The 27,307-nt window shown below is 40.9% G+C and overlaps 1 protein-coding gene and 1 long non-coding RNA gene across 3 annotated transcripts; both read right to left on the bottom strand.

Moving 5' to 3' along the window:
• Nucleotides 1-509: 509 nt before the first annotated feature.
• Nucleotides 510-4,835, bottom strand: LOC110510185 (T-cell surface antigen CD2). 2 transcript variants are annotated; one of them, XM_021591557.3, is made up of 6 exons: nt 4,384-4,835; nt 3,990-4,283; nt 3,125-3,379; nt 2,768-2,890; nt 2,031-2,132; nt 510-1,809 (listed from the first exon to the last, which is right to left on the bottom strand). In XM_021591557.3, exons 1-6 carry the CDS (start codon nt 4,469-4,471, stop codon nt 1,730-1,732), a joined length of 942 nt encoding a protein of 313 aa, XP_021447232.3. In that variant the 5' UTR covers nt 4,472-4,835; the 3' UTR covers nt 510-1,729. The 2 variants fall into 2 exon arrangements, with proteins under 2 accessions (XP_021447232.3, XP_021447233.3); XM_021591558.3 differs by having other exon boundaries at nt 3,990-4,123; nt 4,384-4,582.
• Nucleotides 4,836-21,224: 16,389 nt separating this feature from the next.
• On the bottom strand, nt 21,225-22,104 carry LOC110509383 (uncharacterized). The gene is made up of 2 exons (XR_016493459.1): nt 21,967-22,104; nt 21,225-21,887 (listed from the first exon to the last, which is right to left on the bottom strand). It is a non-coding gene; the product is annotated as an uncharacterized LOC110509383 (long non-coding RNA).
• Between the last annotated feature and the right edge of the window lie 5,203 nt (nt 22,105-27,307).

Raw genomic sequence — 27,307 nt, 5'->3', positions numbered from 1 at the left:
TCCTTCTTTATTACACAAGTCTATTGAAGATCAAGGGAAATAAATTGGAAATACCTTAATGTTTTTTATACAAATTTTAGAATAACACAATTGGATAAAGTGTTTTGAAATGAGTACATTTACTTTCATTATTACAATTGATGTGAACTAGTTAAGCCACTAATTATTTACATAGTTATTTCATGAAAAAATAACCTGCAAATGTAATTACCTATCCAAACATTTATTTTAGTTCAAAATAAATCTAAATATGTACTTTACTACATTGAGAAGATAAGAAAGTTGTCTTCTCAAAACGTACTTTGTAATAAAGTCCTTGTACCTATTTACTAAGATCCGCAATGAAAATCAATTTGCGATTAGAGCCATTGCTACACTGCTAAATGACACTTTGTGTGCCAAAATGTAAATAAAATTGGGGAATTGACTATATACTGTAGATAGGTGACATTATGCTAGTGTTGTCTTCAGGACATTGCAATTCATACAGTACAAATATAACAATTACATGTATGCATATGTAGTTTATTTGACACTTTAAAAAAAACTTGCAAGAATATTTACATGTTTTTGCATTCTTCATTCTAACATCACCTGTAATGAAACTGGACTGGTGACTTGAACAATGTAATGAGTGTAGTATGTAGTGCCAGGGCTCTCCAACCCTGTTACTGGAGAGCTAGCTACCTTCCTGTAGGTTTCCACTCCAACCCTGTTACTGGAGAGCTAGCTACCTTCCTGTAGGTTTCCACTCCAACCCTGTTACTGGAGAGCTAGCTACCTTCCTGTAGGTTTCCACTCCAACCCTGTTACTGGAGAGCTAGCTACCTTCCTGTAGGTTTCCACTCCAACCCTGTTACTGGAGAGCTAGCTACCTTCCTGTAGGTTTCCACTCCAACCCTGTTACTGGAGAGCTAGCTACCTTCCTGTAGGTTTCCACTCCAACCCCAGTTGTAACTAACCTGATTCTGATTATCAACCAACTAATTAGTAGAATCAGGTGTGCTAAGTGAGATTTGGATTGAAAACCTACAGGAGGGTACCTATCCAGAAACAGAGAACCCTGGCTATACTATTTATTTATCTAGAAAAGTCAGTTAAGAACAAATTCTTATTTACAATGACAGCCTACCCCGGCCAAATCCTAACCCAGACAAGGCTGTGCCAATTGTGCACCACCCTATGGGACTCCCAATAACAGCCGGTTGTGATACAGCCTGGAATCAAACCAGGGTCTGTAGTGACACCTCTAGCACTGAGAAACAGTGCCTTAGACCGCTGTGCCACTCAGGAGTCTTTTATCTGGACATTTTGAAGTTAAACAAACATTAGACAATAATAACTAGAACAGTTTGAAATTGAATAATTTACAGTCGTCCCAGCAGCGTCCATATGTTTTGAAACAAACTATTGATGTAATGACAGTAATCCTGTGATGTTTCTTCTCACCTCTCGTCACCCTGTTTCTTTATCATACTGTAATGCTTCCACCTAGTGGTCCAGTCTGATAATGAAGTCAGTACGGGTATGATACAATATCAAAATACAGGTGAAATAATGCCCTATATGTCGCTTCTCTAGGCTCTACGACTATGCAACAAAATTACATCTAGCGCAGAAAAACACCATAATGAATTGTAAAAAATGATCAGTAATTATGGTGCGTAGTTGCATACTTCACATTGGAAAACAAATCGATGCTATTGAAATGCCATTAACACATTGTTCTTCATACATAGATATCATTCAACTCCAGTGATAGTCGTCTCTTTCTCTGGCTGGAAGCAGATGCAAGAGGTCTGCAGAATTCTGCGGAAAGACAATTTCAACATCGTACACAATATACATTCATAATCATAAAGCGGTGTTAAAATAAAACACTTGTTACTGTACACAAACTATGATGAAATGACTGTGATATGTGGTTGTCTCACCAACTACCTTAAGATGAATGCACTAACTTTAAGTCTTAACTATCCCTTAATAAACTGTTATAGGAATGTACTGTGTCATTCTCTACTGTGAGTTACCGTAATGGGAGGTGTCTTGGTCCGGGTGGATTGTGGTCTCCTCCTGTGGCCATTTGTTGCATAAATCCCCACTCATCTCAATGTAGTTGTTCTCCTCCACATCTAAACACACAACAGTGCAGTTTGGGAAATGGAATGTTCCATGTGAATGTTCCGTGTGAATGTTCCATGTGAATGTTCCATGTGAATGTTCCATGTGAATGTTCCTTTTGAATGTACCATGTGAATGTTCCATGTAAATGTTCAATGTGAATGTTCCATGTGAATGTTCCTTTTGAATGTACCATGTGAATGTTCCATGTAAATGTTCCATGTAAATGTTCCATGTGAATGTTCCATGTGAATGTTCCATGTGAATGTTCCATGTGAATGTTCCATGTGAATGTTCCATGTAAATGTACCATGTGGATTTTTCATGTGAATGTTCCATGTAAATGTTCCATGTGAATGTTCCATGTAAATGTACCATGTGGATTTTCCATGTGAATGTTCCATGTGAATGTTCCATGTAAATGTTCCATGTGAATGTTCCATGTAAATGTACCATGTGAATGTTCCATGTGAATGTTCCATGTGAATGTTCCATGTGAATGTTCCATGTGAATGTTTCATGTGAATGTTCCATGTGATGTTCCATGTGAATGTTCCATGTGAATATTCCATGTGAATGTTCCATGTAAATGTACCATGTGGATTTTCCATAGAAATGCAACAAAACGCATAAAGTAGATACTTACATTCAGTCTGACTTTGACCTTTTCTCTTTTTCTGACGCCTCTTCTTCAAATGTAGAATGGCGACGGCCAGTGTCGTCAGTGCAAATGCAAAGAGACCAAATGCAGCCACAGCTGACCTGTGACCTTTTCCCGAAACAAATGCCACAGTTTAATTCTAAATGTATTCATGAATCTTTAAAAAGGTACTGTGTTCTGTAGTACCCTATCCCCTGATTCATATTTGTGCCTTCAAAGCTTGGTTCCATACATACTGTGCTACTCAATTAAAGGACAAGTAATGGGCTGGTCTACTGTACTGTCCAGAGAGAACGGTTCTGGACCAATAGTATGCAGAAAGTCCATGAGGAGTTACTGTACCTCTGCATGTTGGGACAACTGGGCTGAAGCCTTCCTCACTTATTTCGTTCATTGCCACACAGGTCAGGTTTCCAGGCGTATGGCTGTCCAGGAATAGAACAGGACCTGAGCCCAGGGTCTGATTGGACCCTGTCCAGGCAAATGGCTGCTCGGTCCAGATCATCACAACTCTGTCTCCTTTATCAACAGAGCAGGTCAGAACAACTCTCCCATCAAAAGTACAGGAGGTTCTCACCTTTGGTTTGGAAACAGGTTCTGAAATGTAAATCAATCATGTCACACAAATATACACTCACACAGTGCAAAGTCAATCAACAAGCTACAACAGAGAATATTATTTTCAGTCAAAACGATGCAAATAAATTAACAATAAATGAACGAAAGCCAAAATAAAATAACAACTGAAATTACATTAAAGGGGCAATTTGCAAGCGGGTACATCAATGTTTGGACTTAAATTAAGGATATACCCATTGATTCTTGAAGAATATTACTTATAAATGCCTCATGAGCTTAGTTCAACTGTTGTACCACACCAGAAACCAATATATAAGCCTTTTTTACTCCATTGTTTATAAACAATGTGATTGTAAACAAACTGTATAGCTTCAAAAAATTGTTGAAACAATAATCTTGATATTGTGCATCCATAGCTCAGTCTGAATTTGAGAGTGGATAGAGAGTGGAACTCCATCCCTCAGATGGAGAGTGGAACCCCATCCCTCAGCTGTTTACCAAAACAATGGCTGGGTGGACACTGTTATTGGTCGAATTGCAGATTGCCTCTTTAATCAACATAGACGTGTATGTTTGTGCTAAAACTTCCCTGACAAATTGAAGAATTGTGTAATTTCAAACAACTCACCTAGAATACTGAGCTCAATGTGCCGCTCGGATAAACAGCCTCCATTTTCACTGTATTGTTGAACAGTATAATTTCCACTGTCTCTTTTCAGTCCTTCTTGAAACTTCAGTGAACCATTTAGAAAGATCTCACACCTATCCATTAAATTAACAAGCGTACCATTTCTAGCTATTAACATATCTGTATTATCATGTTTCCATCTTATGTCAGAGATCTTGGCGTGTAAGTGCATTTTAGGGTGAAGGAATATGGAGTTTCCTACACGTCCAACTACTCTGATGTCTTCTGCAACAACTGAAAATAAAGCATTTCAATGCTTTAAAATAGATGCGCAAAAAACTATTGTTTAAAATATTTTTTTGACTTATCAAGAAAACCTATTCAGCCTACTTACCATAGCTTATGTCGAGGTGAAGAAGCATCATCCACATGGGAAGCCCACCAGTAGATGTTAAAACTCTCAGAGTATGGGGTGAGGACATGTTTGTAAACTAGAAAGTTTGGCATGAAATGAATGTGTAGTTGTCATTACGCTCAGACAGTTCTGTTTCCTGCTATGGGGAAATGGCCAACTAGTCATGAAACCACAGCATATGGGTTCAAGCGTTCTACAAGTTTCACTCACTGAACAGAGAAATGTAAAAAAATATTTTGTGCTTACAACGAGACACACTGTAAACAATGTCAACTCACCTCCATGTCCTACTCATGTTTTCACTTTTAAAAATATATACATTATTTCACCATTACTTAACCAGGTAGGCTAGTTGAGAACAAGTTCTCATTTACAACTGCGACCTGGCCAAGATAAAGCAAAGCAGTGTGACAAAAACAACACAGAGTGACACATGGGATAAACAAACGTACAGTCAACAACACAATAACACTTCTTCTTCTCTCCATGAAGAGCAGGCTGATCACAGGCCAGGCTGAGCTACTGAGCTGTAGAAACACTAATAGGTGTGGCAGCGGGATGCTGTTCATATACATGTTGTATCGTTTATTTTTGAGCTACTCTGCAAAGCACACTCATTAACCACTTTATATAAAATATAGAATTTTTACCTGCTAAAGTACCCAATGCATTTTACACTCTGGGCCTAGTTTAACTTCTGTGGTTTGCCTTGCTCTGTTGATGCGCATCAGACCGTTTCATTTTCACATCAGTTAGCCACTTTACCACAGCTTGCTAAAACGGTGTACTTGCAATGCAAAGTATCAGTCCTATTTTCTTATCTACATGTTTCAAAATCAGTTATTTCTGAAAAGACAATAAACGATGCAATGGAAGGCGTTTCATTGTCTTGATCTTGATAGTTTGGCTACAACTGAGGTTGAAGCAATAGGTTGTAAACTGGAATAGTGCAAAATGAGAAACCTGGATGTGTTTTTCTGCTTTGAATAGAGGTCATGCTGATTCCTCCCTGAAAGAGGCACTTCTGCTTCCAACTTTAAAAGAAACTGAAGGAGATTACTTATAAAACAACAGTATTTATTTCCGTGTAGTACATCAGATATGAGTCATCTATATAAAAAAGTTCAATTAAAAAGGTATGATGCTGCAAAATATCACCTAAATTAAATATTTAGAAAAAGGCATACTTATGCTATTTTGAAAGTCATCTGATACAGTACTTAAAGTAATTTCCACAATCTCAAAACGTGCTTCTTGTCAAAACATTGATCTTGTGGTCACTTTTTCATGCAAAATTCATACAAAGCTGAAAAGAGAAACAGATTTCAGTGAGAATAATTAATTTAAATGTGAGGCAAGTCACAAAGTGGGAATGAAACTGTCCTGACATTACCTTGGCAGGCCGGAAGATGAATAGTGGAGTTGCTGCTGCTGACTTTATTCTGAACCAGACAGGTCAGAGTTCCTGTCACATCACTCTTCAGTATGATGACACTGTTCTGGTGGTGGTCAGAGGCTACACTCCTGGTCAGATTCTGGCCATTCAGGGTCCAGCTGTACTGAAGACCATCTCCCTCTGAGGAGCATGTGAGCACGGTTTCTCCATGAGGCAGACAGAGGTGAGACAACACTGGCTCTGACACCGGGGCTGACAGACACAAACACAGAGACCTTACTGCCATGTAGCATGATCGAACAAAACACTGGCAATATTATGGTCTTTCAATGATCTCCCTCACAACCAGGATGGATGCAGGATGATTGGTAAACAAAAAAGGTTCTGTACCTTTTATCTCAAGTAGCATGTTGACTTTGTGCAACACTACTCCCTCTGAATTATATGTTTCCAATTGGTAATCTCCAGAGTCTTCCTCTGTAACTCTGTCCAGTCTGAATGTTCCATTATTAAAGAACTCAGAACGATTCACATAATCCTGATGCAATTTAGATCTCCAGTCTTCTCCAGTTTGGAAGTTCAGAATACGTTTAGCACCTTTCTTCAATGTAATTTTTTCATCACTTGTGCTTGCAGTCAGGTGGAATGACATAGATTCTCCCAGAGCCGCATAACATTGATGATCTCTACTCTCCTCAGTGAGATTACAGATCGTTGCACTAACTGTGGAGCATATATATTATTACAGAACTCAGCATGTAATAATCATTTCTATGTTACATTTGATATTCTGAAATATCTATATTTAAATATTTAGGGCTCCCAAGTGGCGCAACAGTCTAAGGCACTGCATCTCAGTGCTAGGGACGTAATTATAGATCCTGGTTTGATTCCAGACTGTGATTGGGAGTCCCATAGGGATGCGCACAATTGGCCCAGTGTCAACTGGGTTTTGCTGGGGTAGGCAGTCATTGTAAATAAGAATGTGTTCTTAACTGACTAGCCTGGTTAAATAAATAAGATAGCATTATATAAATAAATTGTAATATCAATCACAATAATAAGAAATCACAATTAGTGACCATTGAAGAAAATCTGTTTTCAGAGATACAAAACCGTTTTTTGTTTTTGCTAAATTTATGTTTGTGGTAGGTACATTTAGGGACCGTCAAATATAATCAATATTATTATTTAAAAAATGTCTAGATTTTCAGAGGTACAAAACCATTTTGTTTCTTACCGTGGCTAAACATGTAAGAGGTAGATACCATAATACCCTGTAATATAACGTCTTACCTTCTGTTGTTGTCAACACCAGAACAATAATTATCAGGGGGGTCATTCCTCTGCTGCCTGCACAATAATTACAAATTATGGGTGACCGTCTGCTCTCTTTAAAAGTCCTTTATATCAAATAGTGTCTGTTTCAAGTGTTTAAAAAAGAATAATAGAAAGAATGAGACCTACACAAGAATGAAGACAATGTCATAGGAGCAGAACGTGTGCCTCTAACATGTCTAGTCAGTTATTTACACCTACAGTACCAGTCAAACGTTTGGACACACCTACTCATTCAACGCTTTTTCTTGAAGAATAATAGTAAAGACATCCAAACTATGAATTAACACATATAGAATCATGTAGTAAACAAAAAAATGATCTCCGCATGTGTAGGAGGTGAGGAGGAGGTGGGATGGTGTGGGGGTGCTTTGCTGGTGACATTGTCTGTGATTTATTTAGAATTCAAGGCACACTTAACCAGCATGGCTACCACAGAATTCTGCAGCGATCCGCCATCCCATCTGGTTTGAGCTTAGTGGGGCTATCATTTGATTTTTGACAAGACAATGACCCAACACACCTCCAGGTTGTGTAAGGGCTATCTTACCAAGAAGGAGAGTGATGGAGTGTTGCATCAGATGACCTGGCTTCCACAATCACCCGACCTGTAAGGACTGACACTGGAGTCAAAAAGCAGGTACATGGAGTCAAACATTTAATGAGGAACAGACACGGAACAAAAAAGGAACAGCGTTAGCACACGGGTAACAAAATGGCAGGAATGTTAATGCAGCAGTGGGGAACAGAGATGGGGAACTGACAAATATAGGGGAAGTAATAAACAGGAGATTGAGTCCAGGTGGGTCCAATAATACGCTGATACTTGTACCGATGTTGCAGGAGTGCATAATGCTGGAGAGCCTGGCGCCTTCGGGCACCAGGAAGGGGGGGAGGGAGCAGGCGTAACATGACCTTAACCCAATTGAGATGGTTTGGGATGAGTTGGACCGCAGAGTGAAGGAAAAGCAGCCAACAAGTGCTCAGCATATGTGGGAACTCCTTCAAGACTGTTGGAAAAGCATTCCAGGTGAATCTGGCATAGAGAATGCCAAGAGTGTGCAAAGCTGTTATCAAGGCTGTCATCTGTGGTTACTTTGAAAAATCTCAAATATAAAATATCCACACACAAAATATCCAGACTTTTTTGGTTACTACATGATCCCATATGTGTTATTTCATAGTTTTGATGTCTTCACTATTATTCTACATTGGAGAAAATAGTCCAAATAAAGAAAAACCGTTGAATGAGTAGTTGTGTCCAAACTTATGACTGGAACTGTATATTTAACCTATTCTTATACCAGTGTAAAGAGCAGACCATAAGACTGAACCTTACAAAATAATAACCTGCTAAGCCACACAATGCATGTTCCACTAGTATAACCTCTGTCGTTTCCCCTCGCTCTGACGAAGCGCATCAGACTTATGTTCAGAACCGAGTCACCACAGTTAGACACTTTTACCACAGCTCTCTGTCTGCTGAGAACATGGACTGCAAATGAAAAACACATTTTGAAAAACACATTGAAAAACACATTTTGATAGTTTGGTTACAGCATTTCTGCCACCTGAAATACAGTGCCTTGCGAAAGTATTCGGCCCCCTTGAACTTTGCGACCTTTTGCCACATTTCAGGCTTCAAACATAAAGATATAAAACTGTATTTTTTTGTGAAGAATCAACAACAAGTGGGACACAATCATGAAGTGGAACGAAATTTATTGGATATTTCAAACTTTTTTAACAAATCAAAAACTGAAAAATTGGGCGTGCAAAATTATTCAGCCCCTTTACTTTCAGTGCAGCAAACTCTCTCCAGAAGTTCAGTGAGGATCTCTGAATGATCCAATGTTGACCTAAATGACTAATGATGATAACTACAATCCACCTGTGTGTAATCAAGTCTCCGTATAAATGCACCTGCACTGTGATAGTCTCAGAGGTCTGTTAAAAGTGCAGAGAGCATCATGAAGAACAAGGAACACACCAGGCAGGTCCGAGATACTGTTGTGAAGAAGTTTAAAGCCGGATTTGGATACAAAAAGATTTCCCAAGCTTTAAACATCCCAAGGAGCACTGTGCAAGCGATAATATTGGAGTATCAGACAACTGCAAATCTACCAAGACATGGCCGTCCCTCTAAACTTTCAGCTCATACAAGGAGAAGACTGATCAGAGATGCAGCCAAGAGGCCCATGATCACTCTGGATGAACTGCAGAGATCTACAGCTGAGGTGGGAGACTCTGTCCATAGGACAACAATCAGTCGTATATTGCACAAATCTGGCCTTTATGGAAGAGTGGCAAGAAGAAAGCCATTTCTTAAAGATATCCATAAAAAGTGTTGTTTAAAGTTTGCCACAAGCCACCTGGGAGACACACCAAACATGTGGAAGAAGGTGCTCTGGTCAGATGAAACCAAAATTGAACTTTTTGGCAACAATGCAAAACGTTATGTTTGGCGTAAAAGCAACACAGCTGAACACACCATCCCCACTGTCAAACATGGTGGTGGCAGCATCATGGTTTGGGCCTGCTTTTCTTCAGCAGGGACAGGGAAGATGGTTAAAATTGATGGGAAGATGGATGGAGCCAAATACAGGGCCATTCTGGAAGAAAACCTGATGGAGTCTGCAAAAGACCTGAGACTGGGACGGAGATTTGTCTTCCAACAAGACAATGATCCAAAATAAAGCAAAATCTACAATGGAATGGTTCAAAAATAAACATATCCAGGTGTTAGAATGGCCAAGTCAAAGTCCAGACCTGAATCCAATCGAGAATCTGTGGAAAGAACTGAAAACTGCTGTTCACAAATGCTCTCCATCCAACCTCACTGAGCTCGAGCTGTTTTGCAAGAAGGAATGGGAAAAAATGTCAGTCTCTCAATGTGCAAAACTGATAGACATACCCCAAGCGACTTACAGCTGTAATCGCAGCAAAATGTGGCGCTACAAAGTATTAACTTAAGGGGGCTGAATAATTTTGCACGCCCAATTTTTCAGTTTTTGATTTGTTAAAAAAGTTTGAAATATCCAATAAATGTCGTTCCACTTCATGATTGTGTCCCACTTGTTGTTGATTCTTCACAAAAAAATACAGTTTTATATCTTTATGTTTGAAGCCTGAAATGTGGCAAAAGGTCGCAAAGTTCAAGGGGGCCGAATATTTTCGCAAGGCACTGTATCTATATCCACAGTAAAACGAGTCCTATATATTGACATAACCTGAAAGACCGCTCAGCAATGAAGAAGCCATTACTCAAAAACCACCATAAAATAGCCAGACTACGGTTTGCAAATGCACATGGGGACAAAGATAGTACTTTTTTGGAGAAATGTCCTCTGCTCTAATGAAACAAAAATATAAATGTTTGGCCATAATGACCATTGTTATGTTTGGAGGAAAAAGGGGGAGGCTTGCAAGCCGAAGAACACCATCCCACCCGTGAAGCACGGGGGTGGCAGCATCATGTTGTGAGGGTGCTTTGCTGCAGGAGGGACTGGTGCACTTCATAAAATAAATGGGATCATGAGGAAGTAAAATTACGTAGATATATTGAAGCAACATCTCAAGACATCAGTCAGGAAGTTAAAGCTTGGTCGCAAATGGGTCTTCCAAATGGACAATGACGCCAAGCATTCTTCCAAAGTTGTGAAGTTGGCTTAATAAGGACAACAAAGTCAAGGTATTGGAGTGGCCATCACAAAGCCATGAATCCTCAATCCTATAGAAAAATTGTGGGCAGAACTGAAAAAGCGTGTGCGAGCAAGAAGGCCTACAAACCTGACTCACTTACACCAGCTCTGTCAGGAGGAATGGGCCAAAATTCACCCAACCTATTGTGGAAGGCTACCCTGAAATGTTGACCCAAGTAAAAAAAATTCAGGGCAATGCTACTAAATATTAGTTGAGTGTATGTAAACTTCAGACCCACTGGGAATGTGATGAAATCAAAGCTGAAATAAAATCATTCTCTTTACTATTATTCAGACATTTCACATTATTAAAATAAAGTAATGATCCTAACTGACCTAAGACAGGGTATTTAAAAAAAAAAAATTTACCCCGTTTTCGTGGTATCCAATTGTTTAGTAGCTCCTATCTTGTCTCATCGCATGACACAGCATCCCAAGAACATTCAGGGGACCATGACACAAGTTCCGAAGATCATCCTAAAAATGTCCTCTGGGACCTCCCTGGGACCATCCGATTTTAGGCAACCATTTTGTGACATCCAAGGGATGTCCCAACGATTCTATATTGTTTGCAGTGGAGGACTCTGTTTGTGTTAGCAACAGCTAGCCACTAGCCTAGCGGTATGATTTGTAGCTTTTGTGCATGGCCTGACAAATTTTGTCTGGTATCTCTGGGCCTTGGAACGCCTGCATGTATTGGTTAGTTAGCAGTGGCTAATTGGAACTTCCGTACGTTGGTTTATTGGTTCTGCTTGGTGTAAGGATTTTGACAATGGGGTCATAGTCATAGTTTGAGCCAGCAGTGTTTTGTGCAGAGGTAGAGGATAGTGGGGGGGTTTCTCAAGCTAACGAGTGATCAGTTACAGTGCCTTGCGAAAATATTCAGCCCCCTTGAACTTTGCGACCTTTTGCCACATTTCAGGCTTCAAACATAAAGATATAAAACTGTATTTTTTGTGAAGAATCAACAACAAGTGGGACACAATCATGAAGTGGAACGACATTTATTGGATATTTCAAACTTTTTTAACAAATCAAAAACTGAAAAATTGGGCGTGCAAAATGATTCAGCCCCCTTAAGTTAATACTTTGTAGCGCCACCTTTTGCTGCGATTACAGCTGTAAGTCGCTTGGGGTATGTCTCTATCAGTTTTGCACATTGAGAGACTGACATTTTTTCCCATTCCTTCTTGCAAAACAGCTCGAGCTCAGTGAGGTTGGATGGAGAGCATTTGTGAACAGCAGTTTTCAGTTCTTTCCACAGATTCTCGATTGGATTCAGGTCTGGACTTTGACTTGGCCATTCTAACACCTGGATATGTTTATTTTTGAACCATTCCATTGTAGATTTTGCTTTATTTTGGATCATTGTCTTGTTGGAAGACAAATCTCCGTCCCAGTCTCAGGTCTTTTGCAGACTCCATCAGGTTTTCTTCCAGAATGGTCCTGTATTTGGCTCCATCCATCTTCCCATCAATTTTAACCATCTTCCCTGTCCCTGCTGAAGAAAAGCAGGCCCAAACCATGATGCTGCCACCACCATGTTTGACAGTGGGGATGGTGTGTTCAGCTGTGTTGCTTTTACGCCAAACATAACGTTTTGCATTGTTGCCAAAAAGTTCAATTTTGGTTTCATCTGACCAGAGCACCTTCTTCCACATGTTTGGTGTGTCTCCCAGGTGGCTTGTGGCAAACTTTAAACAACACTTTTTATGGATATCTTTAAGAAATGGCTTTCTTCTTGCCACTCTTCCATAAAGGCCAGATTTGTGCAATATACGACTGATTGTTGTCCTATGGACAGAGTCTCCCACCTCAGCTGTAGATCTCTGCAGTTCATCCAGAGTGATCATGGGCCTCTTGGCTGCATCTCTGATCAGTCTTCTCCTTGTATGAGCTGAAAGTTTAGAGGGACGGCCATGTCTTGGTAGATTTGCAGTGGTCTGATACTCCAATATTATCGCACAGTGCTCCTTGGGATGTTTAAAGCTTGGGAAATCTTTTTGTATCCAAATCCGGCTTTAAACTTCTTCACAACAGTATCTCGGACCTGCCTGGTGTGTTCCTTGTTCTTCATGATGCTCTCTGCGCTTTTAACAGACCTCTGAGACTATCACAGTGCAGGTGCATTTATACGGAGACTTGATTACACACAGGTGGATTGTAGTTATCATCATTAGTCATTTAGGTCAACATTGGATCATTCAGAGATCCTCACTGAACTTCTGGAGAGAGTTTGCTGCACTGAAAGTAAAGGGGCTGAATAATTTTGCACGCCCAATTTGTCAGTTTTTGATTTGTTAAAAAAGTTTGAAATATCCAATAAATGTCGTTCCACTTCATGATTGTGTCCCACTTGTTGTTGATTCTTCACAAAAAAATACAGTTTTATATCTTTATGTTTAAAGCCTGAAATGTGGCAAAAGGTCGCAAAGTTCAAGGGGGCCGAATACTTTCGCAAGGCACTGTACTTTTGTACCTGTTTCCTCCAGCATCATCACAAGGTTGTTTGCTGTTGTTCTTGGATTGATTCCCTTCTCGCACCAAAGTATATTCATCTCTAGGAGACAGAATATATCTCCTTCCTGAGCGGTGTAACGGTTTTCGTCTGGTGAAGGACAAGAGGACCAAGGTGCAGCGTGGTAAGTGTTCATTTTAATAAACAAAATAAACTGAACACTGAAATGACAAAAATAATAAAGAGTGAAAACGAAACAGTTCTGTAAGGAATATGCACAAAACAGAAAACAATCACCCACAACCAAAATGGGGAACACAGGCTATCAACAGCTGCCGATCAACAGCTGCCTCTGATTGAGCACCATACCAGGCCAAACACAGAAATACAACATAGACAAAAGAACATAGACTACCCACCCCAACTCACGCCCTGACCAAACTAACACAAAGACATAATAAAGGAACTAAGGTCAGAACCTGACAAGCGGTATGATGGCTGCGTGGTCCCATGGTGTTTATACTTGCATACTATTGTTTGTACAGATGAGCGTGGTACCTTCAGGCGTGTGGAAATTGCTCTCAAGGATGAACCAGACTTGTGGAGGTCTACCATTTTTTTCTGAGGTCTTCGCTGATTTCTTTTGATTTTCCCATGACGTCAAGCAAAGAGTCACTGAGTCTGAAGGTAGGCCTTGAAATACATTCACAGGTACACCTCTTATTGACTCAAATTATGTCAATTAGCCTATTAGAAGCTTCTAAAGCCATGACATAATTTTCTGGAATTTTCCAAGTTGTTTAAAGGCACAGTTAATTTAGTGTATGTAAACTTCTGACCCACTGGAATTGTGATACAGTGAATTATAAGTTAAATAATCTGTCTGTAAACAATTGTTGAAAAAAAGACTTGTGTCATGCACAAAGTAGATGTCCTAACCGACTTGCCAAAACTATAGTTTGTTAATTAACAAGTAATTTGTGGAGTGGTTGAATAACGAGTTTTAGCTAAGTGTATGTAAACTTCCGACTTCAACCGTAGCTTCGATGTTGTTATTTTATTGTGCTACCATTTCCTTTTTAACTCTGCATTGTTGAGAAAGGGCTCGTAAGTAAGCATTTCTGCTTTGCTTTATCTCGGCCAGGTCACAGTTGTAAATGGGAACTTGTTCTCAACTGAACTACCTGGTTAATTAAAGGTGAAATAAAAAATAAAAAGTATTGGTCCCCAAAAACATCATTGCTGCAGCTATAAGGATATCTAGCTTCTTTGACTTCTTAGACACTTGTGCTGTACAATTAATCAATGTGTTTTTACATGCAACGGAATCCACCTTCTTCACAATGAGTGTATGGCGCCGACAGAGATGGACGCCTCGCTTTGCATTCTTAGGAAACTATGCAGTATTTAGTTTTTTTTTAACTTATTATTTCTTACACTGTTACCCCAGGAAATCTTATTACATACAGCCTGGAGGAACTGGAAAAAAGAGCAACGTCAGCTTACCAACATTACGACCAGGAATGCCACTTTCCTGAAACGGATCCCAGTGGGCGACCCAAAACAACGGCGCAGCAGAAGGGTCAGGCGGAGCCGTCTTCTGGTCAGGCTCCGTAGACGGGCACACCGCCCACCGCTCCCGAGTATACTACTTGCCAATGTCCAGTCTCTTGACAACAAGGTATACAAAATTCGAGCAAGGGTTGCCTTCCAGAGAGACATCAGAGATTGTAACATTCTTTGTTTCACGGAAACATGGCTCACTCTGGATACGTTATCAGAGTCGGTACAGCCACCCCATTTCTTCATGCATTGCACCAACAGAAAAAAACATCTCTTTGGTAAGAAGAAGGGCGGGGGTGTATGCCTTATGATTAACGAGTCGTGGTGTGATCATAACAACATACAGGAACTCAAGTCCTTTTGTTCAACTGACCTAGAATTCCTTACGATCAAATGACGACAGCATTATCTACCAAGAGAATTCTCTTAGATTATTATCACAGCCGTGTATATCCCCCCCAAGCAGACACCCCAATAGCCCTGAAAGAACTTCATTGGACTCTATGTAAACTTGAAACCACATATCAAGAGGATGCATTTATTGTAGCTGGGGATTTTAACAAGGCTAATCTGAAAACAAGGCTGCCAAATTTTTTTGCAGCATATTGAATGCACAACCCGTGCTGGCCACACCCTGGATCATTGCTACTCTATTTTCCGTGATGCATACAAAGTCCTCCCTCGCCCTCCTTTCGGCAAATCTGACGACGACTCCATTTTGCTCCCAGCCTTGCTCCCAGCCTATAAAAAGAAACTAAAACAGGAGATGCCCGTGATCAGGTCTGTTCAACGCTGGTCCGACCAATCGGATTCCACGCTTCAAGATTGCTTCGATCACGTGGACTGGGATATGTTCCGGATAGCTTCGGACAATAACATTGAAGTATACGCTGATTCGGTGAGTGAGTTTATTAGCAAGTGCATCGGTGATGTGTTACCCACGTGACCATTAAATCCTTCCCCAACCAGAAACTGTGGCTTGATGGCAGCTTTTGCGCAAAACAGAAAGCGCCGACCACTGCTTTTATTAATCATGGCAAGGTGACCAGAAACATGACCGAATACAAACAGTGTAGCTATTCCCTCCGCAAGGCAATCAAACAAACTAAGCATCAGTATAGAGAAAAAGTAGTGTCGCAATTCAACGGCCCAGACAAGAGACGTATGTGGCAGGGTCTACTGTAACGGCTTTCTTCGGTAGAAGGAGAGTCGGACCAAAATGCGACGTGTAGATTGCGATCCATGTTTATTAAACTGAAGCAACACGAATCTAAATACAAACACTACAAAACAATAAACGTAACGAAAACCGAAACAGCCTAATACTCGTGCACATAAACACAGAACACGGACATCAGGACACTAAGGACAATCACCCACCAAAACCCAACACCAAACAGGCTACCTAAATATGGTTCCCAATCAGAGACAATGACGAACACCTGCCTCTGATTGAGAACCATATCAGGCCAAACATAGAACTAGACAAACTAGACACGTAACATAGAATGCCCACTCAGCTCACACCCTGACCAACCAAAACATAGAAACATACAAAGCAAAACATGGTCAGGGTGTGACAGTACCCCCCCCCCCCCCCCAAGGTGCGGACTCCGGCCGCAAAACCTGAACCTATTGGGGAGGGTCTGGGTGGGCATCTGTCCGTGGTGGCGGCTCTGTTGCTGGACGTGGCCCCCACTTTCACATAGTCTTAGTCCGCTTTATTGTCTGCTTCCGTGGCCTCCTAACCACGGCGACCCTTCTCAATGGACAGAGGGGCGGCAGCTCGGGGCAGAGGGGCGGCAGCTCGGGGCAGAGGGGCGGCAGCTCGGGGCAGAGGGGCGGCAGCTCGGGGCAGAGGGGCGGCAGCTCGGGGCAGAGGGGCGGCAGCTCGGGGCAGAGGGGCGGCTGCTCGGGGCAGAGGGGCGGCTGCTCGGGGCAGAGGGGCGGCTGCTCGGGGCAGAGGGGCGGCTGCTCGGGGCAGAGGGGCGGAAGCTCTGGGCAGAGGGGCGGAAGCTCTGGGCAGAGGGGCGGAAGCTCTGGGCAGAGGGGCGGAAGATCTGGGCAGAGGGGCGGAAGCTCTGGGCAGAGGGGCGGAAGCTCTGGGCAGAGGGGCGGAAGCTCTGGCGCCTCTGGGCTGAGGGGCTCTGGCGGCCCCTGGCTGACTGGCGGCACTGGCGGTCCCTGGCTGACTGGCGGCCCCTGGCTGACTGGCGGCCCCTGGCTGACTGGCGGCACTGGCGGCCCCTGGCTGACTGGCGGCACTGGCGGCACTGGCGGCCCCTGGCTGACTGACTGAAGAAGGTAGAAAGTTTTAAGTTCCTCGGCGTACACATCACAGACAAACTGAATTGGTCCACCCACACAGACAGCGTTGTGAAGAAGGAGCAGCAGCGCCTCTTCAACCTCAGGAGGCTGAAGAAATTTAGCTTGTCACCAAAAACACACACAAACTTTTACAGATGCACAATCGAGAGCATCCTGTCGGGCTGTATCACCGCATGGCATGGCAACTGCTCCGCCCACAACCGTAAGGCTCTCCAGAGGGTAGTGAGGTCTGCACAACGCATCACCCGATGTCACAGGAAGGCCAAAAAGATTATCAATGACAACAACCACCCAAGCCGCTGCCTGTTCACCCCGCTTTCATCCAGAAGTCGCGGTCAGTAGAGGTACATCAAAGCTGTGGCCGAGAAACTGAAACACTGCTATCTCAAGGCCATCAGACTGTTAAACAGCCATCTGTTAAACAGCCATCACTAACATTGAGTGGCTTCTGCCAACATAAATACTCATTCTCTAGCGACTTTAATAATTAATAAATGGATGTAATAAATGTATCACTAGTCACTTTAACAATGCCACTTTATATAATGTTTACATACCATACATTACTCATCTCATGTGTATATACTGTACTCTATACCATCTACTGCATCTTGCCTATGCCGTTCAGCCATCGCTCATCCATATACACTGCTCAAAAAAATAAAGGGAACACTAAAATAACACATCCTAGATCTGAATGAATTAAATATTCTTATTAAATACTGTTTTCTTTACATAGTTGAATGTGCTGACAACAAAATCACACAACAATTATCAATGGAAATCAAATTTATCAACCCATGGAGGTCTGGATTTGGAGTCACACTCAAAATTAAATTGGAAAACCACACTACAGACTGATCCAACTTCAATGTAATGTCCTTAAAACAAGTCAAAATGAGGCTCAGTAGTGTGTGTGGCCTCCACGTGCCTGTATGACCTCACTACAACGCCTGGGCATGCTCCTGATGAGGTGGCGGATGGTCTCCTGAGGGATCTCCTCCCAGACCTGGACTAAAGCATCCGCCAACTCCTGGACAGTCTGTGGAGCGAGACATGATGTCCCAGATGTGCTCAATTGGATTCAGGTCTGGGGAACGGGCGTGCCAGTCCATAGCATCAATGCCTTCCTCTTGCAGGAACTGCTGACACACTCCAGCCACATGTCTTGCATTATGAGGAACCCAGAGCCAACCGCACCAGCATATGGTCTCACAAGGGATCTGAGGATCTCATCTCGGTACCTAATGGCAGTCAGGCTACCTCTGGCGAGCACATAGAGGGCTGTGTGGCCCCCCAAAGAAATGCCACCCCACACCATGACTGACCCACCGCCAACCGGTCATGCTGGAGGATGTTGCAGGCAGCAGAACGTTCTCCATGGCGTCTCCAGACTCTGTCACGTCTGTCACGTGCTCAGTGTGAACCTGCTTTCATCTGTGAAAGCACAGGGCGCCAGTGGCGAATTTGCCAATCTTGGTGTTCTCTGGCAAATGCCAAACGTCCTGCACGGTGTTGGGCTGTAAGCCCAACCCCCACCTGTGGACGTCGGGCCCTCATACCACCCTCATGGAGTCTGTTTCTGACCGTTTGAGCAGACACATGCACATTTGTGGCCTGCTGGAGGTCATTTTGCAGGGCTCTGGCAGTGCTCCTCCTGCTCCTCCTTGCTCAAAGGTGGAGGTAGCGGTCCAGATGCTTGTGTTGTTGCCCTCCTACGGGCCTCCTCCACATCTCCTGATGTACTGGCCTGTCTCCTGGTAGCGCCTCCATGCTCTGGACATTACGCTGACAGACACAGCAAACCTTCTTGCCACAGCTCGCATTGAGCTGTCTCATGCTACCACTAGAGTGAAAGCATCGCCAGCATTCAAAAGTGACCAAAACATCAGCCAGGAAGCATAGGAAGTGAGAAGTGGTCTGTGGTCACCACCTGCAGAACCACTCCTTTATTGGGGGTGTCTTGCTAATTGCCTATAATTTCCACCAGTTGTCTATTCCATTTGCACAACAGCATGTGAAATTTATTGTCAGTCAGTGTTGCTTCCTAAGTGGACTTTTTGAATTTACAGAAGTGTGATTGACTTGGAGTTACATTGTGTTGTTTAAGTGTTCCCTTTATTTTTTTGAGCATTGTATTATATGTACATATTCTTAACCATTCCTTCACACTTGTGTGTGTAAGGTAGTTGTTGTGAAATTGTTAGATTACTTGTTAGATATTACTGCGCGGCCGGAACTAGAAAAACAAGCATTTCACTACACTCATGTTAACAACTGCTAACCATGTGTATGTGACCAATAAAACCCGATATACTTAAAACAACTGTTTGCAATGCATCCAACGCCATCTTCAACACTATTTCCCCTTGCCCCTTCGACTCTCTTCACCACCTACTCATAGGAGATCCTCTGAGCAGCCCTGATCCTTGACACCTCGACCTCATTCAACTTTACAGGGCACTCAAGGAAGTCCGTAGTATGGTCCCCACAACAGGTCCAACATTTTCCAGTAACAGATTCTTCAATATCATACTTCCCCGTCTGCAAACATTTGACACGTGACCATATCCTTTACAATTTCCACACTATAACGGTTTTGACACAATTTCCCTCACCGCAAACCTCACATATCCAAGCTTCACATATACAGGTAGAGTCTCCTCAAATAACAATAATATCGATAGGCTTTTCTCCTTCCTTCCATTTACCATATGGGTCAGGTGATGTGCACTGACCACTTCTGGGATTTTGTGACTAAGGTACTCATCATCTATATCCAATGAGACTCAGCTATAACTCCTTTGGCACCCTGTTACTTCTGACGTGGACAATTTATCCAGGTCCAGTGCAGCTTCTTCTGTTCTTTATCAAAACATTTAACCAACACAAGGCCCCTTTTAGTCACCTTGATTGGATCCACATTTCCCACTGCTTTATTCACAGTCCTCAATATTACAAATGGATTTCCCAAATGAATCTACTTGTCCCAAAAAAACGCAGTCCAATAAGAAATGCATTATTGGACCGGACCTTGTCTTCTACTACAACTTTTTTGATTTCACTATTTTCCATTTGTTATCACACACTTCACTTGCCACACTTTTGGATTCAAGCACAGTCATCATTTCCTCCCATGGAAGCTACCTCGCCCTGACAGTTCCTGCTGCTACTACTGTCAACACAGTAGTACTACTGTCAACAAAAGGCCTCATGGCTGGGACACTCACTGATGACCACCTTAATTGCCTGAACCTGATGTGCTTATCAAGGCTTCCCGGCAGAGCACAGACCTTGACTCAGTTGGTGCTGACACTTGCCTACTGTATGCCCTTCGCTATAATATTTGAAAATATATCTGTGTTATTTGAATGATACTTTATCTTCTGCTATTTAACTTTGACAGATATTTAATATATTCTTATGCAGGTGCAAAGACCAATTTTAGGACTGAACTTCACCGAAACCATATTGTTAGTAATAATAATAATTACCTGCTGGCCAGGAGATGCATTTTACACTCTGGGCCTAGTTTAACTTCCCTTATTCTGATGAAACACATCAAACTGTTTTCACGACAGACTCACCAATAGCCACATTTACCACAGCTCTGTTTGCTGAGAACATGCACTGCAAGGACTGACTACTGAAAAACACATCTTGCTAGTTTGGTTACAACTGAGATGTTTCTATTTGCGGACAGGTATCTAAGCAATTAAACTGGGCCTCAATCGTATGAGTAAGCTATACATAGGTTTTGAGAAGGGCATCAGGTCTGAACAGAGGTCAAGATGCCTTTTACTCTTTCCTGAAAGAAGCACTTCTGCTACTAACTTTACTGTAACCTGAGTAAACACATCTAAAGGAAGAGTTCTGGTGAGGTGTGGCATGAATGCTGGGGATATTTACAGTACATACTCATGTGAGTGTTTTTCTATTTCAATACATAACCATCTGCTGTTTACTTGTTTCATGTGGGAGTACTTTTCCTGCAGTTTGTGTATGATGTTACTCAAAGAGAAACTGAGGAGGATTATTTATCAAACAAATGTATTTATTCAATTATATTTACATCTGATAAGATGTCATCCTTGTAAAATAGCTTTTCAAGTTTAAAAAGTATGATATTGCAAGGAAGTTAAGCTATGATGTTCATCAATGTTTCTCTCCTACGTTTAGCATTTAACACTGACATTTCCAGATAAAGTACAATCCCAAGTCAGCAGCAAATGAAGGAGAATGGATGGCAAACACACAATATTGCAAAAGATCCCAAACACTGAAAACATCACACAATCATAAAATTAAGATATTTAACAGTCATCTGTTGTTTCAGACCAACGTCCCTCCATTTGGTTAAGAGGTATGGTTGAAAGGGTTAAAAGTTCAAGATTTGAAGCAATACACATTTTCAAAGACTCAAATTACAACACAAACATATACAAGGGAGTAATACACTCTTACATTTTTGTTTTCTACTAAGTCCTGCCGAAAGTTGTCAGAAAAGATGTGTCATATGTCTGGTTGGTTGTCATTTCCATGTCCCCCTGATTCTTGGGGCTTTCTTCCTCATTAACACTGGCAGCCATTTTGATCTCTCCATACTCCACCATCTCTGTAGGTTTCTGGTTGAATTCTCTCTTTCTTTTATTGAATACTTCAGTGTATACAACAGCAGCACCCTCATCATTAGAGCAACCTGGGGAAAGACTGTTTAGAAGACCAATAAAACAGCAGGTGTCGATTCTGGCCATGAAGCAAACATGACATAATTTTACCTGAAGTATTATGTCCAAATCTCAGTTTCCCACAGAGACGGTTTACGCCAACAAACACCGCAAGAAGGAGGACAAGAGTTCCAACAGCTAGAGCTATACCTACTGTCACAATTACAAAACGAATCTGGGAGGAGAAAACTGGGAAGAGACAAACAGAATTCTGAGAGTAGGATTAATCAACAGTGTCAACAGTAACCAATCAATAAAATGATCTTATCGGGCAAGTCAAGTTCATTTGAATTCTTACATTGTGGTAAGGAAACTGTCCTGACATTACTTTGGCAGGCCAGTAGATGAATAGTGGAGTTGCTGCTGCTGACTTTATTCTGAACCATACAGGTCAGAGTTCCTGTCACATCACTCTTCAGTATGATGACACTGTTCTGGTGGTGGTCATAGGCTACACTCCTGGTCAGATTCTGGCCATTCAGGGTCCAGCTGTACTGAAGACCATCTCCCTCTGGGGAGCATGTGACCACGGTCTCTCCATGAGGCAGACAGAGGTGAGACAACACTGGCTCTGACACCGGGGCTGACAGACACAAACATCTTACTGCCACTTAGCATGATCCAACAAAACACTGGTGAACTTTCATATGGTGCTTCTTGGTATCTCTGATTCATGCTAATATAATATTATACATTATATACTGTAACTATAATACTGGCAGTTAACATTTTCTCCCTTACTACAGGATACATGATTCTCTATATAAAAAACGCTTCTGTACCTTGTATCTCAAGTTGCAAGTTGACTCTCCGCAACTGTGTTCCATCTGAATTAAATATATTCAATTGGTAATCTCCAGAGTCATCCTCTATAACACTGTCCAGCCTGAATGTGGTGTTATTTAAGAACTCGGAGCGATTCACATAATCCTGATGCAATTTAGATCTCCAGTCTTCTCCAGTTTGGAAGTTCAGAATACGATTATCACCTTTCTTCAATGTAATTCTTTCTTCAGCCCTGTTTGCAGTCAGATGTAAGGACAAACATTCTCCCACAGCCCCATAGCATCGATGATTTCCACTCTCCTCAGTGAAATTACAGAACGTAGCACTAACTGTGGAGAATAGATATTATTTTATTTATTAATGTCTGAAGGTGCTTTCAAGAAATATTTGTATCAAAGGTGACAAAAATAGCATTGATCTATTGATTTAAACATTTGTTAACCATTAAAGGGAATACATGTAAATTGGTATTTACAGAACATTTTTAACAATTATCATATTTTTCTGAAATTTCTGTTTTGGATCCTACCATGGATAAGCTCATGTTTAATACAATTGATTCCATTATAATCTTTGTAATATAATGTCTTACCTTGTGCTGCCGCTGTGGCCACCAGAACTATAATTATCATGGGGATCATTTATCTTCTGCCTGCACAAGAAGAGTGAGTTAAGCTACAGGGTTATTATAAAATGGTATAGATAGCAGTGGATGATGATGATGGATGCACTATAAATGAATGACAGGCTTGTTGACAAGACATCTTACTTGCGTATCAGGGAGAGAACACTTCTTTATGTCACATGTTACTTGGTGTGAACTCCCAACCACACGTGCCTGTTTGAAGAACAGAAGTTGTAACTTATTACACATTGTGAGGTATTATTCACTACCATGTAGTTTGATGAGAACCAAGGATATTGGGATCATCTGTAAGTCCATCTGTCAGTGTCAGCAGGACAGAAGCAGGAAGAGGAAAAGTAATACTGTAATATCTGATATCTGTAATAGCAATATACGTATTAGCAATATAAGTATTAGCAATATACGTATTAGCAATATACGTATTAGCAATATACGTATTAGCAATATACAGTGCCTTGCGATTAGTATTCGGCCCCCTTAAGTTAATACAATAAACGTATTAGCAATATACGTATTAGCAATATACGTATTAGCAATATAAGTATTAGCAATATACGTATTAGCAATATACGTATTAGCAATACACGTATTAGCAATATACAGTGCCTTGCGATTAGTATTCGGCCCTCTTAAGTTAATACAATATACGTATTAGCAATATAAGTATTAGCAATATACGTATTAGCAATATACGTATTAGCAATATACGTATTAGCAATATACAGTGCCTTGCGATTAGTATTCGGCCCTCTTAAGTTAATACAATAAACGTATTAGCAATATACGTATTAGCAATATACGTATTAGCAATATACATAATAGCAATATACGTATTAGCAATATACGTATTAGCAATATACGTATTAGCAATATACGTATTAGCAATATACAGTGCCTTGCGAAAGTATTCGGCCCCCTTGAACTTTGCGACCTTTTGCCACATTTCAGGCTTCAAACATAAAGATATAAAACTGTATTTTTTTGGTGAAGAATCAACAACAAGTGGGACACAATCATGAAGTGGAACGACATTTATTGGATATTTCAAACTTTTTTAACAAATCAAAAACTGAAAAATTGGGCGTGCAAAATTATTCAGCCCCCTTTACTTTCAGTGCAGCAAACTCTCTCCAGAAGTTCAGTGAGGATCTCTGAATGATCCAATGTTGACCTAAATGACTAATGATGATAAATACAATCCACCTGTGTGTAATCAAGTCTCCGTATAAATGCAGCTGCACTGTGATAGTCTCAGAGGTCCGTTAAAAGCGCAGAGAGCATCATGAAGAACAAGGAACACACCAGGCAGGTCCGAGATACGGTTGTGAAGAAGTTTAAAGCCGGATTTGGATACAAAAAGATTTCCCAAGCATTAAACATCCCAAGGAGCACTGTGCAAGCGATAATATTGAAATGGAAGGAGTATCAGACCACTGCAAATCTACCAAGACCTGGCCATCCCTCTAAACTTTCAGCTCATACAAGGAGAAGACTGATCAAAGATGCAGCCAAGAGGCCCATGATCACTTTGGATGAACTGCAGAGATCTACAGCTGAGGTGGGAGACTCTGTCCATAGGACAACAATCAGTCGTATATTGCACAAATCTGGCCTTTATGGAAGGGTGGCAAGAAGAAAGCCATTTCTTAAAGATATCCATAAAAAGTGTTGTTTAAAGTTTGCCACAAGCCACCTGGGAGACACACCAAACATGTGGAAGAAGGTGCTCTGGTCAGATGAAACCAAAATTGAACTTTTTGGCAACAATGCAAAACGTTATGTTTGGCGTAAAAGCAACACAGCTGAACACACCATCCCCACTGTCAAACATGGTGGTGGCAGCATCATGGTTTGGGCCTGCTTTTCTTCAGAAGGGACAGGGAAGATGGTTACAATTGATGGGAAGATAGATGGAGCCAAATACAGGACCATTCTGGAAGAAAACCTGATGGAGTCTGCAAAAGACCTGAGACTGGGACGGAGATTTGTCTTCCAACAAGACAATGATCCAAAACATAAAGCAACATCTACAATGGAATGGTTCAAAAATAAACATATCCAGGTGTTAGAATGGCCAAGTCAAAGTCCAGACCTGAATCCAATCGAGAATCTGTGGAAAGAACTGAAAACTGCTGTTCACAAATGCTCTCCATCCAACCTCACTGAGCTCGAGCTGTTTTGCAAGGAGGAATGGGAAAAAATGTCAGTCTCTCGATGTGCAAAACTGATAGAGACATACCCCAAGCGACTTACAGCTGTAATCGCAGCAAAAGGTGGCGCTACAAAGTATTAACTTAAGGGGGCTGAATAATTTTGCACTCCCAATTTTTCAGTTTTTGATTTGTTAAAAAAGTTTGAAATATCCAATAAATGTCGTTCCACTTCATGATTGTGTCCCACTTGTTGTTGATTCTTCACAAAAAAATACAGTTTTATATCTTTATGTTTGAAGCCTATAATGTGGCAAAAGGTCGCAAAGTTCAAGGGGGCCGAATACTTTCGCAAGGCACTGTATGTGTATGATTTCAGAAAAAAATATTGTCTACCACAATTTCAACATCTGTTGTGGGTCATCACATTCAGTCATCTTTTCCAAAGAAATTAACTTACTAAAGCCAAAATGTGGAGAAAAATTGTTTACTTTTTCTAGAATGAAATGGATGACAAATACTCTAGATGTATTTCAGAAATTATATGCTCTCCACATACCTATCATAAATCCTCTCCTTTACAATAAGAAAACAGTTTGAACTACAGTTTGTGATGTTAGTTTGACCGCCGCTCAGTGCTCACACTCTATCTTAAGACATGTGGAGGTCGGCTGACACACCTTTCATTTATAGCTTCCAGACAACAACAGAAAGGTCAATAATTAGACTCAGAGTATAAACACATGTTTTAACCTGAATACCCATAATGTTACTATTCCTACAACATCAGTGTCTTCCTAGTTATGTTTCCTTAAATACTTGTATTTATTTGTATGATGTCTTTAAAAAGGGCACGAGATGTAGTTTTTTGCAACGTATGTACACTGTGTGATCAATAAGTAGAGTCTGTTTTCACAGGGAGACAATGTCTGGTTTATATTCAAAAGGAGTGACTCAATTAAATATTGTGCACTTTGAAGTTTCACATTCAAACTGTCCAATATTTTACAATGATGGTGATCTCTAATGTCTCACCAGTGGTCCTTACACCTCCACAACAGATCACGCAAGAGTCAGTACATTGTGGAGTGAACATCTTAAAAATATGAACTACCCCCCCACTGACTTAAAAAGTAAAATGTTTAAGTTTAACTTGATTTCTTGAGTTAACTTTTTTTTATATACATACAACAACTATATATATGCAGTTCTGTCTTATCTTTTATTCTCTTACCAATACAATTTTGTAGAGTTATCACTGCAACAATATATGTAAGAAATCACACATGAATATCTCTAAATACTTTAAACAATGTAAAAGATGTACAAAGCCTTTATTAATTTAAAACCCCTCATTATCAATATATTATATAACAATTATTAATGAGTATTTGAACTTATATAGACACTCGTACAACAACATGGATGCCTAAAAAGAAAGAAAGCATTACATTAACAGTATGATATTGCAGCTCAGTTTACAGGAAATGTTCACATGCGTTCACTCTAGCAAGAGAGCTAAGGTCTGACTTGCCAGCACTCTAGTCAGGATCCTTTCAAACATTGAAATACAGATACATTGATATTATGGTTTTAAGGAAAAGTTACAAAATACTGAACACTTTTTATACCATTGTACAATATACAATACAAAATGAGACAGTAATTCATGTTAACAAAGTCTAAACTACATGCAGTGCATCTTCCTAGCTTTCCTTACATGATGCATGATGTCATCTTGATGTGTTTATTTGACACTAGTCTTTAAGTTTGATGGTCTGTCTCATCTACTCAATCAGTGCATCCACAT

Source organism: Oncorhynchus mykiss, chromosome 29, assembly GCF_057628025.1.
Source record: "Oncorhynchus mykiss isolate SJ-2025 chromosome 29, ASM5762802v1, whole genome shotgun sequence".
Lineage (NCBI taxonomy): Eukaryota > Metazoa > Chordata > Actinopteri > Salmoniformes > Salmonidae > Oncorhynchus > Oncorhynchus mykiss.
Note: the sequence above shows the minus strand (reverse complement) of the source record. Positions and strands in the feature narration are given on the sequence as shown.

Bases quoted from the DNA above. Each gene is read 5' to 3' on its own strand.
- LOC110510185 (XM_021591557.3), bottom strand. From the start codon at position 4,471: ATGTCCTCACCCCATACTCTGAGAGTTTTAACATCTACTGGTGGGCTT. The intron at 4,284-4,383 runs GTAAGTAGGCTG...CTTTATTTTCAG, and splicing joins TCACCTCGACATAAGCTATG to TTGTTGCAGAAGACATCAGA. The intron at 3,380-3,989 runs GTGAGTTGTTTG...TTTACATTTCAG, and splicing joins CATTGAGCTCAGTATTCTAG to AACCTGTTTCCAAACCAAAG.